The sequence below is a fragment of the Falco naumanni genome, chromosome 6 (assembly GCF_017639655.2).
Source record: "Falco naumanni isolate bFalNau1 chromosome 6, bFalNau1.pat, whole genome shotgun sequence".
NCBI classification, from domain to species: domain Eukaryota; kingdom Metazoa; phylum Chordata; class Aves; order Falconiformes; family Falconidae; genus Falco; species Falco naumanni.
In genome coordinates this window covers 52,041,303-52,055,639 of record NC_054059.1, presented here as the reverse complement: position 1 = coordinate 52,055,639, position 14,337 = coordinate 52,041,303, and the positions used below count along the sequence as shown (strand labels likewise).

General features: G+C 45.4%; 1 protein-coding gene across 1 annotated transcript; it reads right to left on the bottom strand.

The window, feature by feature from the left end:
- Positions 1-672: 672 nt before the first annotated feature.
- LOC121090523 (p53 apoptosis effector related to PMP22) lies at positions 673-11,622 on the bottom strand. The gene is made up of 3 exons (XM_040599139.1): positions 11,293-11,622; positions 3,742-3,885; positions 673-3,113 (listed from the first exon to the last, which is right to left on the bottom strand). The coding sequence occupies exons 1-3, from the start codon at positions 11,501-11,503 to the stop codon at positions 2,878-2,880; spliced, it is 591 nt and encodes a 196-aa protein (XP_040455073.1). The 5' UTR covers positions 11,504-11,622; the 3' UTR covers positions 673-2,877.
- Between the last annotated feature and the right edge of the window lie 2,715 nt (positions 11,623-14,337).

Here is a 14,337-nt window from a genome sequence, read left to right as displayed (position 1 = left end):
ACTAAGACATATAAAGAAGAGACAGCTGAAAAAATGAGCAGAATGGTGAACCGGTCTTTCCAGAAATCAGAAGCTGCAGGCTGGTTTAAGACAGTGGTGGCTGACAGGAGATCTGCTCTCTGTCAAAACACAGAGGGAGAGAGTTGTTCAGCATACAGAATGCCACTAGCACCAGGCTATATGGAAGCCATGCGTAATCTGAGGTTAGAAATTGCAAGGTTTCTGATTGCAGGAGAAGTACAGTCTCCCACTGAAAATATCAGGCAAGTACTCCAACTTTTCCTCGCTATTTAAAGTTCTTGATCAGTATAGGAAAGGTACTTGGCATAGTTTTGATCAAAAAAAGAACAGGCTTCCCATGTCTGAGACCTCCTGTATTCTGTTACATACTTAAAATGTTTTGAGTTCCCCCTCAAGCTGTGATGCATTTAAGAGGTTTTGGCTTAGCATAGACCTTTCTATGCCTGGCACTTCTGACGAAAGTGCACAGACGTGTCTTGCAGTGTATACTCAAGCTAATTTGACTGGAAAATGAAGTTGTTGCCTCCTGGACATAAGGTCTTCAACTTCAATTTATTAACCCAACACCACGTTAAGAGAAGGAAAGAATGGCTGTTTGCTTGAGTTTATGAAACAAATCCATGAACCACAAACACCAAGTTTCTACAACCATCAGTTAAAACAGTTTTAATTAAACCACCACATTTGAAAGGAGTGCCACATACATTAGTATCACTTGAGAGTAATTAATGACTATTTGCAATAGCTTTCTCCCAAACATCTTGATTGTGTAACATTCTGGTTATGCTTCTACCCCTCCCAGTACATTCAGAGCCAAGTTTATTTTTCATTTGTGCTTTTTTGACAAGTTATGACAATGTTTATTAAAAAACACATACAAAAGACTTAAGTTCTGCTAAACCCTATTGCCATACCATCCTCCCTCTCATTAGGAAGGGTGTCCATTTTCTTACATCTTTTCTCCTTCTCAGCTTTAGCTGTGCAAGGATTTTCTGAGCTTGGGATTCTCTGCTGCGTTTTGAAATCACTAGAAAATAGGTACGATTATTGCTCATGATACAAATAAGTCTACACAGTAGTCCCCACCAGCCCATACTGTACAGAAAAGGAAAAAAAAAAAGAAAAAAAGACACATTTGCCACAGAATTCTCTTCTTCAGCATGAATCATAAATACAGTTGATTGTATATGCTGTGACTGAGCTTGTAACACAGTTCTGAAGTCTGCAGATTTTGTGAAGTTGAAAATGGCCTGGAAAAGACCTTCAGTGGTCACCTGGCCTTTTCAAAACTGGATCACATGCAATATATATAATTACTAAATTAAAAAGGTGTTACAAAACAGATAGCTATACAATATATAATACAAGAAATATTGGGCATTGAAAAAGCTTAGTTCTAAATTACTTCAGTTTTACAGTATGCTGGTTAATGCTTTTTAAGTTCTATCTTGTACATGTGCATGAATACATACACTCATACACTTCCCCTAAGTACTGCGTTCATGATAGTAAGAAGTAAGTCCCTAGCTGCTCATTACGCAGAGTGACATGCAGCATTTGCTTTCCACCCTACCTGTACCCCCCTCAGAAATTTGTCTCAGCTAGAGATACCTCCCCTATAGCTGGAAGGCAAGCTCCACAAATGAGCCTCTTCCTTCTTTCCCAGCTGAGGAAAGCTTTGACAAAGAATATAGACCATAATTAAACCTGCTGTAAGCTGCTGCAGGTCCATGACCAACACAGACATGGCTCTGCCTCGCTGGAATACTTGATTGGAATTACTGGCTCCAGAAACACAAGCCAGGAGCCAGCCAAATTACTCTGAGATGGGTGTCTCTATGAAGTTTGCATATGTAGATTGCTCACAGAACTGCTTTTCTATTTTGACCTGTTATCCCTAGTGACTCACAAAGCATCCCTGAGTTTACTAAACTCTGGAGTACCTACAATGTGCTTTAGAAACTTTTGGAGGTTTTCAACACCTGCTAAGGTTTTCCTCCAAAGCACAGCTGATAAAACAGTGAAGTTAAGACAGACAAAGAACAGTGTATGTTTCTACTCAAAGACATTTTCTAAATCAGCATCCCTCAAATACCATATAAAAATATATGTAGTTTAACATCTGAAAGCTTATTGATTCTCTCTGTGACAATGTCTATTAAATTATATGTGGCTCCATCACAAGTCCTGCAGTGGCCACAAAAACACCAGTAAGCATTACATTAGCCACTGTTACACACACCAGCTCCATGTTTCAGAGGAGATCTTCATCCAACATCACCAACTGATGGAAAATAAATTTTATTTTTACTTTTCACTTAATTCAAATAGCTAATAGTCAACAATAGTCCAGTAACAGGAATCAGAAGAGACTCAGGCAGCAGGTGACTACAATAGTCTCAGGGAGGTTCCTTCCTTTGGACTAACTCTGGTGGAAGAAAAGGCACTCTTTGGAAGGTTGGGTTTTTTTCTAGTTCCATTTAAACCAATTTTGTCAGAGGTGAAAACAAAATAACTTACAGGTTCCTCTAATGGGTTGTTTAAAATCTCTTCCTTTTTGCCCTTGAAACACTATATTCATATGCAAATGTTTGAATAAAATAAGGATGACTCAAATTGGGAGGGGAAGTAGAAGTAAACCACCCAAATAGATATCGACATGAGCATATGTAAATAATACTTTAGGTAAAAGCTAGTTGCTTAAAGATACCAGTATTTTTACTAATTTACTGCCAGGGCTAATAAGGAACAATCTGGAGAAAAAGGTGGTTTTTCAGTGTCTTACAATTGCACCAAAATTACATCAGAGGTGCTCCTCTGTTGCTTTGACAGTGGATTGTACTTGGATTTAATCTTTCAATTTAAGTATGGTGCTCTCTCTGGGGAAGAGTAGTAATAGGTAGGCTTGATGTTTCCCAGGACTTCATCTTCCCAGTTGGGGAGACAGCAGAAGAAGAAAGCACAACCTATTGCAACAACAGTGCTGGCCCAACCAAAGCCATAGGCCCAGCTGAACATATTATCTCCTGTCAGTGGAATTTCTTCTGTGAATTTCACTGGGTAGATGACCAAGCCTATGATCTGGAACGCAGCTAGAGAGAAAGAAAGAAAAGCAGGAGTAAATGGCAATGAATGTATTGCATTTCCCACTACAAAAAAGGTACCCAGAGATAACTGCATATCCTTTTAAGATGTGTAAGGATTAGTTTCAGTCCTACAATCAAATGTGCATTCTCACAGAGGTATATGATTTCTGGCCAAGGCAGATCCCCACGTCTATCCAACTGCAGCAGCTACAGCTGACATTGCCAGGTTGCTAAGGCACATACCTGCGTGCGGTGGCTGTCCTACAGCCAGGCACTGTGATCCCTGCAGAGCCAGTGACCTCCCACCCATACCACAGCCCCACCACTCCTCCCCTCGGGAAGGTGGGAAGCACCCGGGGCTCTTGGTCCCCAAGTCATAGCATGTGACATGCAGGGTCAAAGGTGTTGGCTGCCCCTGCACACCACTTTCAGGGAAGTGCTAACGGACAGTGGCTACTGGAGCTCCCACAACCGTCATCCTCTCAGAGCATAAATCAGTCTTCTCTTGTTCCCCATGAAAATGAGTCACAAACCAGACAAAGACAGTTATTCGGTAGGGAGGCTCCATCTAGCATGTTTTTCTGCTGATGCTTGTTTTACATCTAAAATACCTCGTCTTTATGCCCAGCCTTACCAACAACAAAGAGCAAGCCTCCGATTCCTCGCACAAAGTTGAAACGGAGTATCTCAATTGAGAACGCGATGACTGCGAGGGCGAAACAGATGACCAGGATCACAAAGCCAACAAGATAGGTGGCAGCTGCTGCTCTCCCCCATCCTTTATGAGAAAACAAGAAAGATGTTACACACAGCGGTGCGTTGAACCGTAGGTCATTGCAGGTCTTTGGTTTCCTTTAATCTTTTTTTGTTGAAACCCTTTACTGTAAGAAGTGTGCTCTATGTCAAAGCAATACTGCATGCCTCCAAAGTGCACAGCTGCAGAGCAAAGAGGCAGCATCACTAGTGGAGCAGCACAGAACTCCCTGCCTGCTAACTTGTTCTGCTGGAAAGGAGGGATATAGCGCAGCACGGTAATAGAAGTAATACCTCCAAACTCCCTATCTGTGAGGACCCGCAGACAGCTAAGCAGATAGGGCACACAACTGCTGAGAATGTACTTTTTTGTCACCTTTCCTGTTTGACATGAAAGTTTACAAAGCTACTTCCATGCACAGGGGAGTATGAAAGCCAACAGGAGGGTACCTCACAGGAGATAACTGCTGGGAAATAACAGTGCTGTCAGCATACAGCTTCTTGCCTGTTTGTTTATGACAAGAATAATGCATGTGGAGCAAAGTTAGCATTACTAAAAAGAAATAGATTGGAATAGCTGAAGTGAGAGATGACAAAGAGAAAGCTCTTGACTATAATTATCTACTCACAGCTAAAAAAAAATAGAACCAGCTAAAATGCAGCAGGTGGAAGAGAAACAGCAGAATCTGAGGTAAAGTGGAAATTCCTCTTTCAATCATTACTTTGACATTTGCTGGAAAAGGGTAGTGCAGATTCTTAGGATCAAGCAACTGCACACTGAAGATGCTCAGGCACAAAGCAAGTAGCCTTATCCCAGCAGAGCAGCACCAGTGCCCAGAACTCATCCACCACAGGCCAGGGCAGCAAAGGTAAGAAAACATCCCAGAAAAATTCCAGCAATTCCCCTTTTGCAGTAACACAGGTTTGTGAGAAGGCCCTCATTATGGCCAGACCCTGTCCTCTTTAGAAACCAAGCAGGAGTTCAGTTGAGCCCAATGCAAACAGCAACAAGCAAAGTTGTTCCTGCCCTGGAGGCAGGATAACTGCCCATATGGGCTAAACCATAGGGCTGGTGCTTTGTTTTCCAGTCAGCTGTCATCACAGCTCAATTCCCACATCTGCATAACATTGATTTCTACTTCCATACATTTAGACAGAGGTAGGGCCAGATCCTGAGCTCCCTCTAATGTAGGAATAAAGACAGCAGCGATATCTAGGTCAAAATATTAAAAAACCAAGTAACTTTCATCAGAGCTGCCTGTTCCAACGCAGCTAAAGTGACTCTGGAGACACCCTGCTTTCAACATAGCCTCCGCTCTTTCCTGTGCGAAAGCGCAGAGGAAAGATGTTGAGACAGAGAACATTTTTCTGAAGAGTTAAAGTCCTCCACCTTAACTCATGTACTCTACTAGCTGCATAAATGAGGGATAGCTAGTAGTTTTACTGCATTCTCTGACTCAAGTTATCTCAGACACCTCTACTACATACATCAATTTACTCTCGGAAAGCAAAGCATTGTTTTACAGTTATTTTCATCAAGTCTGAATTGGTTTCTTTCCCCTCTATTCCAACAGGAAGAGTAAAACACAGCAGCCATCCGTCAGCCAGATCTTGGCCCCAACTACCACCTGAAGACAGTCATGTTGGCATAGAAAGGGTAAGGGAAAGGGTTTTCTTTACCCCCTCCCTTCTTGGAGCTACTCAAGACAGCAAAAACTCTTCAAATTCCTTCTCCTTCAGTCAGTCCTGCATGTTTCACACCCCTTCGCTATGAAAGGGCTGCAGGTTAAGGAGGGAGGGAGGACACAAGCTGTATCAGTGGTCTGGTAAAACTTTTTCAGACAAAATATTCTCTAACATACCTAACACAAGTACTGGATATTATCTCCACAATAGAATTTATTTAGGGATAACCAATATAAAGGGATTTATTTTCTCATCTCTGGCAGTACAGAAACAACACACACAGTTGTAGGAGATGTCTTGTCAGGACAATCGATACCAAGCTGTCCTGGTTTCAGCTGGGATAGTTAATTTTCCTTAGTAGCCGGTGTAGCACTGTATTTTGGATTTGGTGTGAGAAGTATGTTGATAGCACACTGATGGTTTTAGTTGTCACTAGGTACTGTTTATACTAAGTCAAAAAGTTTTCAGCTTCTCAGGCCCTGCCAGTGAGAGGGCTGGAGGGGCACAAGGAATTGTGAGGGGACACAGCTAGGACAGCTGGCCAAAGGGATATTCCATACCATGGGACCTCATGCTCTGTATGCAAACTGGGGGTGGGTGGGGGGGTTGGCCAGGGCCTGCCAATCCTTGCTCAGACACTGGCTGGGCATCAGTAAGCAGGTGGTGAGGCAGTCATGTTGTGCATCACTTGTTTTTTTTTCCCCCCTTCCCTTTAGACTTCCTTCCTCCCCCTCCCCCCTACTTTTTTATTATAACTGCTATTATTATTATTGTTGTTCTTTCAATATTAAATTGTCCTTAACCCTCAAGTGTTACATTCCTTTCTGATTCTCCTCCCTATCCCTCTGGGTGAGGGCAGGGGGAATGAGTGACTGGCTGCATGGCACTAAATTACCAGCTGGGGTTAAGCCACAACACAAGCCCAGCTTTGTTTCAGGTCTTCAGAAATAGGCAGTAGTAGGCATCACCATTATGAAATTCAGTGGGTTTTGTTCTCATGCATGACAGAGCTGAGTGCTGGTGATGCCATACCTTTCTCTCCTTCTCCAACTGGATTATCTTCTCCAGCAGCAGTTACTAGCAGGTTGACACTGACAAGACCTGGTAAGACTGAGTTTCTGGTGCTGGCCACGGAGCTGGTTGGGTCTACAATGGCTGGAGTCTAGTTCAGCCCATCAAACAGCCAGCCTGCCACATGAACACCAGTGCAAGTCATAGAAGAACAGCAAAAAGCTCTGGACTTTGCTCTGTGTGTGTGTATATACACATATATACGCACACACAATGCAAGAGAAATGTCATCAAAAGACTTCCACTTAATTGTTTAAGTGACTGACTGCAGAGGTCGGGGTGGGAAGCTGCACCATTACCAAGCACAGGGTGCAGCCCTGGCACGCTCCTTTCCCACACAAACCATTGCTTTGCAGCAAAAGGGCTGCTGCAGGGCTCTGACTGAAACTGCTGTTTCTCCATGCAGGATCCCCCTCATTCCCACACCTATCAAGTCAGGATTTCCCAGCTCCTTTTCCACCCAGAGGCTCCTGAGAGCTGACTGAGCCACTCACAGGCACCCAGATCTCCTGTCTCAATCTGCAAGACCCTTCACCTGCAGCTCCCAGCTGCCAGGAGGGGAGAGGTCCGTAAGAGCTGGAGAGACCTGCTCACACTCAAGAGAGACAAATCTGCCCCATTTAGAATTTAAACTTTCCATAAAACCAGAAAATTTGCTGATCCCTTCATCTGGCAGAGAGTGTTTCTTACTCTAAAATAGGCATAGATATGCTGTCTGTTTATGAAATCAAGCAATAATGCTATGATAATTTGGGGCTGCATAAGTAGGAGAGCAGAACAACGGGGGAGCAGAAAAGCAGAACAGTTGGAGGTATCAGCATTCCCCAGGTCAGCTTTGCTTCAAAGAGTCAAGTTCTTTGCATCTAATCAAAAGAAAAGTATTTATCAATTAGGTGGTGTTGAAAGAACATTTTAAAACCCCAACTGTTCAGAGGCTGAAAGTCTGCAATTATTAGGAAGGATTAAGAGTTTTATTACATAGCTTGATTAATGATGACTAGGGAAAGAAACTAAGCTGCAAATGTTGTCATGCAAATCACTAGGAGGAGTCGGGATTATTTAATGATGAGCATCAGTAACATGACGAAATTTAAGAAAAGAAAGAAACAGAGCCTTAGTGTTAGGAGTATTTCCTGATTTTATTTGGCCATGCCTCAGCCTCACCTGGGAGGATATGGAAGCTCTACAGGGTAAGGATATTTAAATCTAAATTTCCCTTTAGAAATAAGACAACTGAGGAAACAGTCTAGCAGGAAGGTGAGCTGCTACAGGATTTAAGTAACAAGCCTTTCTCGTCTTTGTTCACTCACAAAAGCAGAAGCCAGTTTGTTGGCTTGTGAATAACTGTAATCTTAGGGTGGACATTTTTACTGTGATATGCATACGAGGCGTGATTTTACACAGTAGTACAATATTTTTCTTTATATAAATGGCAGTAGCAATTCTTTTTCAGCCTTGAGAGCCCACTACACAGAATGGCCCAAAATATCTGGTTTTGTTGACAAAAAAGAATTTCATTGCAAGCGAGAGCAGTATCAGTAATATTTTCTTGCTCACATAATATGCAAACTTCCATGTAGCATGACTGGTGAAGGGAAGGTACATGCATACCCACCATGAGCCCAGGACAGCCCAGAATCAAAGGTTTGCTAGGAAGGCTGGTTGGGAATTAATACTGGGGATCACAGCTCTGCTTTGGGTTTAGAAGTGCAGGAAAAGCAATTGCTATACTACCAAACTGTTAAATACAAGCCCACTAGTATGAACTTTGCTTCAGCCACTTGTCTCTGCCAGGAGCTCAGGAGAAGCACAATCCTACAAGTTTCCAACATTTAACATCTTTGGGTTACTAGCCGTGGAATTGCACCTGCCCAGGGGCCAGCAAAGCCTACCGGCAGGGATGCCAGCCTCACCTGCTTGCTGGGATCTTTTACTGGGGAGTTGCAGTCAATGTTTTCTGGGTGTAGACAGGGACACTACTAGACAGAACCACTACACCTCTTCCATTAGCATTTTTCATCGAGTGCCTGCACTCAGCTGACACTATAAGCCAAGTTAGTATTTTCTCAAATACATCCTGCACTGTAAACCAGACAGCAGCATGCCTGAGAAGAGGCATACTGAAAAGCATACACGTAACATTCCTGGCCCCTCAGTGAAGTCAACACATGCACTCAGCTTCACCAATAAATAGCCTGTGGTATCAAAGTCCGTGCCTCTAGGGACACAGGTACAGTGGCACAGCCACAATGAAACATGAGCTGGGCTCCTGCTTCCAGGTTCCACCTTTTTCTTCATTGGCTTTTTTTTTTTTTTTTTTGGGCACTTACTAAAGATCCAGATGAATGCTTCTCTTTTTCTAGGTTGGCTGTTGTGTACTTAATGAGTACCAACTGGCTGTGAGAAATACAAGAAAGAGTTAACCTCCAAGGGATCACCTTTACTGCACACATACACGCCCATCTTTTACAGTGGTAATTCAAAGCAAAGTCGCTGGGAGCAGCCGTTCAGAACCTGGAGGACACAGCCACCCACAAATACTGCTCCTGAACTTACAGCCTCATCACTATAAAGACGGTCACCCTCTCCAGTTAACCACATTGCAAACAATCCTTGTCATATCTGATGACTTACTGATATATTTTAAACACACAGTCAACAGTTTCATACTGCAATGATCTAGACTTAAGTCATGGAGTCATTTCACAGTGCAGTGCAGCAGCTGTGTGTTGCAACATTTTGATAATAGACAGACGCTGCCAGCCAGGTACTTCCCAGACACAAACCAGCACAGAGCTCTAAAAATCCCTTCACCGCCTCCCCACCAAATGATACCCTGCTCTTCTTTTTCCCTTTCCACTTCTTCCCTCTCATGTGGCATTTGCAAATGTGCATTAAGAAGCGATGCAGTTTAGGAGACACTCCTATTTGCAAATCTGTTTGTCTGTTCCTGGCCCTTTTTCCCCATTTAAAGTAAGTGACTCAGATGCTTTTTCTCTTCCTTCTCTTAGTACACACGCCACAGCTCAATTAAGAAACTGTTTAATGGAGCTTTCTGTTAATGGGGATCCACTCTGGAGTTTTCGTTTCACCAGGAGGGGTGCCGGATGGTTAGTGCATAGTAGTTATTGTATGCAAAACACAAGTTATGCATCTCAATTAATTAACTTTTCTTTTCCTGCAGCACTGTTGTAAATGCCTACTAGGCATTTTTTCCTTTGTAAATGCCCTCACCTATTTTGAGCCTAATTGCATTAGCATAGAAAAAAGGAAACAAATCAAACCTGAACTCATACATTATATCCTGTCTCTAGATGTAAATAATATTTGAGTAGACAGTGGCATTGATGTCATGAAAATTAGAAAAGAGGAAAAGTCAGGCTGGTACAAATAAGCCAAGGATTTAAATAAGTTTTGGTTGAAATAAGCAAAGTCGAAGACAATACGTCTTCTCTGAGAGCTTGTTAACTAGAAAAAACTACAAAGTTGCTTTTGCCCCACAAGGCTCCAGACTGATGCGAAGTACACACCCATCAGTACTTGGGGACATGAGCCATGGTGTCACTACAGAGGAAGGCAAGTTTCAGCAGCTCCACTGTATTAGCATTTCTTCCCTGCACAATGCAAATTTCAGCAGTTCTACACTAGCTTTTCTTCTCTGTCTAATCAGGGGTGGGCATATCTTTGTCACACTAGCCAGATTTCTTCCACCTACAGTAAAAGCTGCAGTCATCACCTGGCTGAGAAATGAAGCCACTGCTCTTGCAAAACTTTCAGGATTTAGCCTATGCATGTGTTGCAATGAAAAGCTTCTGGACGTTAGTCCGCCATGCTCAGGCAGCAATGGATCTGCGAGGGGAAGCAGTGCCAGCTCTCCCAGCTGAAACACACCCTTCCAGCTTCCCAGTCCCCAAAGCACCCTCATCCAGGATCTTAAGGCGGGTCTACTTATTTGTCCAGAAATATTTTGTGAGGGAAAAGCAGATATAATCAGACCCATGTGTTCTAGCAAAAAACAAAGTCTCCCCCCAAAAAAAAACAGAAACTGGGAGCGTGCAGTAAGACTATTACACTGGCGACGCCAGATACAGAAGCAGCTCAGCAAGTTAAAACAGAGGCACAATTATCCCCGATTTAGGCCCCAGCGCAATAGAGGGATACAGAGGAAACAGCATTTTTTTTTTTCTGCCTGCAAACCCACACCAGGCCATTTCAAGCTGCGGGTCAGGAGGCATCTGAACAGCAGCACTCCCTTAGCCAGGCAGGGTTAAATCCAGGTGCCGTCTCCCCCCGGAGGGCCGGGGGAACGACCCTTCGCTGCTGCCCAGGTGCGGCTCTGCCCTGCCACCCTGCACGGCCCCGTCCGGTCGTCGGCGGCGGGGCGCCGGCGGTGCCAGGCGGGGCTGCTGGAGGTGCCAGGCGGCAAACCCAAAGCGGACTTGGGGCCAGTTGGCTCTCCTACCCCGGCTGCTAACACCCGGCTCCTCAGCGTTGTGCCAATGGAAAACACTGCCCTGGAGCATCCAGACCTGTGCGTCTCTGCCGGTTTAAGCCCCGAAGCGGCATCAGTACCGGTTCCGCACGGGAGGCTCCATCCCAGGGAGCAGCTGCGCACAGCAGCGGCGGGGAGAACCCCCCCGGCGCCGGCCGCTCCGCGTGGGTGCCCCCCACTCACCGTAGTCCATGAGGGACTCGCAGCTCCAGTTGAGGTCCTCCTCGCCCCGCGTGCAGCTCTCCCACAGCGACGCTTGCTGCACGTAGGGCGCCGACTCGGACTCCAGCCAGCCCCGGCCGGCCAGGGCGATGATGCCCATGATGATGGCCAGGCCCAGCAGCAGGGGCAGGAGCCACCTGCACCTCCAGCAGGCGAGGCCGCACACCACCATCCTGCCCGGCCGGCGGGGGCTCCCAGCGAGCCCGGGCTTCGCGAGTGGGGTACGGCGGCGACGCTCCGCCGGGACGGGAGGCTGTGCCGGCCCGAGCGGGCTTTTAAGGCGCCGGGCGGAGGCAGTCCCACCCACATTCCTCTGACTAAGCCTGGCGGCGGCCCCGACCGGTGGGGCCGGCGGAGGGAGCGCGGGGCTGGGCCCGGCTCCTGGGCTGCCCCGCTCCCCTGCCAGCCCCGCGGACCCCCGGCCCTTCGCCCGTCCTACCCGGCCCCAGCCTTGCTCTTAACCCCTTGCTGGCCGCCGCCCCCCCGGCCCGCTCCTCAGTCGTGGCCCCGCCACCGCAGACCGTAACCACGGCAAACACTGCCGGTGCCCCAGGTTTCGCAAGCCCTGCCCTTCCCCCGGCTGTCGGAGCGCATCTTTCTCCTCACTGCTCGTCGGACAGCCAGACCAGCATCACCCAGCACTGCCATGCTACTGATGTTAGCCACTTCAGGTACCGACAGCTCCCCGTCGCTTCTTTCGCAGTTGAAATGGGTGACTCCTTGCCCAGTTTTTGGGCAGTCAGAATGCAAACGAGAACAATAAAGGTGTTACAGGAGGATGGGAATGTCACATTATTAACAAGAAAGCCATCACTTGTCCGGCATCAAGCCCAGCATTAAACAAATGCGTGTTTCCTAATAGCCATCTAACGAGGGTTTGACTGTAGTTTGGCCCCAGCTTCCAACCAGGCTGTGCCAGGCACAGTCCAGCAGTGGTACTCAGGTCCCATACGCCCTGATCTTCTCCCATCCCATGTCTGGAAATGCATCCCCAAAATGAGCAAAATAAAGGCTTCCCCATCATACGGCATGAGTGAACACCCAAAATTTTGGTCGTGGGAGAAGCACTTCTCCACAGTGAGATCTACACAGAACCCAACACATCCCACTGCCCAGTACCAATGTAAACTCTCCTCAAATGAGCAGACACATGCCTATCACAGGGCTAGGGGTGCATGTGTTTGGGGCACGTAACTCACACACATCTGGTAGAGTCTTGCAGCAGCTTCAAGGCCTTAGCAAACAGGTCAGTAGGAGGACAAATCCTGGAGGTCTGAAAGATGGAAAAAGAATAGTGGGTAGGGGGGATCACATGTGTTTCACGGAAGATGGGGGCATATCAGTTCTTATTGGACCATCAGATGGGATTTTGTCACAGCTGTGTCAAACGTGATCAAACTGTATCTGATGTCAACTCCTCAAAAGATACTCAAGGGGGGGGGGGGGGGTGTCTTGCAAGGAGGGATGGTCAATCTCATTTGAGTACCAATTGCTGGCAAATGCTAGCGAATGGATTGTGATGCTAAAATCAGAACAATAAGATTATATCACCATAGGCAAGTTGCAAAAATCTCAGGCAGGTTACCTCAAACCACTAGAGTTTCACTAGTCCTCTCAACATCCTCCTTAAAGTTCCCACCAGAAAATTCTAGAAAGGTGCTATAGGTATCTAGAAAGTATGTACTTGTATGTACGTGTTAATACAATATGAGCAAAAAATGGGACTGTGAGAAGTACTAATTCTGTCAATAATAGCTGAAGTATAAATTCCTATGGAAAAAGTAGCTTTAAATTTCATTTGCGTATTTATTGCTTCGGTTAGATTAGTTACATAGCATGTGGTTTTTCAAAGAGTGAAAATGAAAAGCTGTAGCTTGGAATTACTGTAACATTTCCTAGAAACTGAGAGAAGGGTATTAAGTTGACGCTTTTAAGAATTTCCATTTTTGAATACTGTTGAGGGACTATTTGCCATTTAACTGTCTCAAGGGCTTTCACTGGCAAGCACATATGGACTGGCAAAATAATGAAGGGCTGGTTTTAAGATCTAATCTAGCTTTAAATCATCTATCTGGAAAAATTAATGGCCTGCATAATCCTGCATAGTAAGTTGTATTGTGACAAGGTATCACTTTATTGTTTAATTATACACACACACATATACATAGTTTTACACACACTTTTTATTCATAACTCATCTTCCACTCTTCAATTCTTGCCCCTGTTTCCTTACAATATCAATTTAAATCATATCTACGTTTGTATTACTCCTGAAGCCTGCATTACTACCACTTTGTTCTTTTCAAATCCAATCAAATCGGTACCAAAATATTCTTTCTCCTTTACTCCTGGTGCTCATTCCCACTGTTCAGATTTTATTCATAATGAAATAGAGCTGTAAATGCATTTTACCTGAACTACTTGCAAACGTAATTCATCAGCACACAGGTTTTGCATAGAGAAGAAGTCAGGGCAGAGCTGGGTGGGCACCATGACCATCTCTTCTTGTCACTACAGCAAAACTTCATTTGTGCAGTGCCGAGAGCTGATTTTCCATCAGTTTGACTGCCAGCACTCAAGTTACCCCAGAAAGAGATGCAGAAGGTATTTTCTTCAGCACAAAAAGTGAGAGCTGTTAGAAGAGAAGAGAGGTTAAGTTTCATCCCTCTAGCGAGAAATGGAGTTGGAATGCACTGCTCAGGAAAGCGCTCACTTCATTACGAGGTCAGAAGTTAGAGAGCTCCCCCAGTTCAGATGGGTGCCTAGGGCTGGCTGCCATTTTTTTGCAGTTGCCATTAATTGTTTTCCCAAGGCTGTGCCTGCACCTGGAGAGCCTCCATGCCCAGATGCTGCAGTAGCTGGGTGGGCATGACGAGAAGCACCAAGGGCAGCCTTCAAGCCCACCTCTGGCATTCATGGCTCTCACGGCCGACCCTGCTGCTCCCAGCGACCCCATGAAGAGGAAAATGCCATCTTCTCCTTTCTTATTAAACATCTGGATTTTAA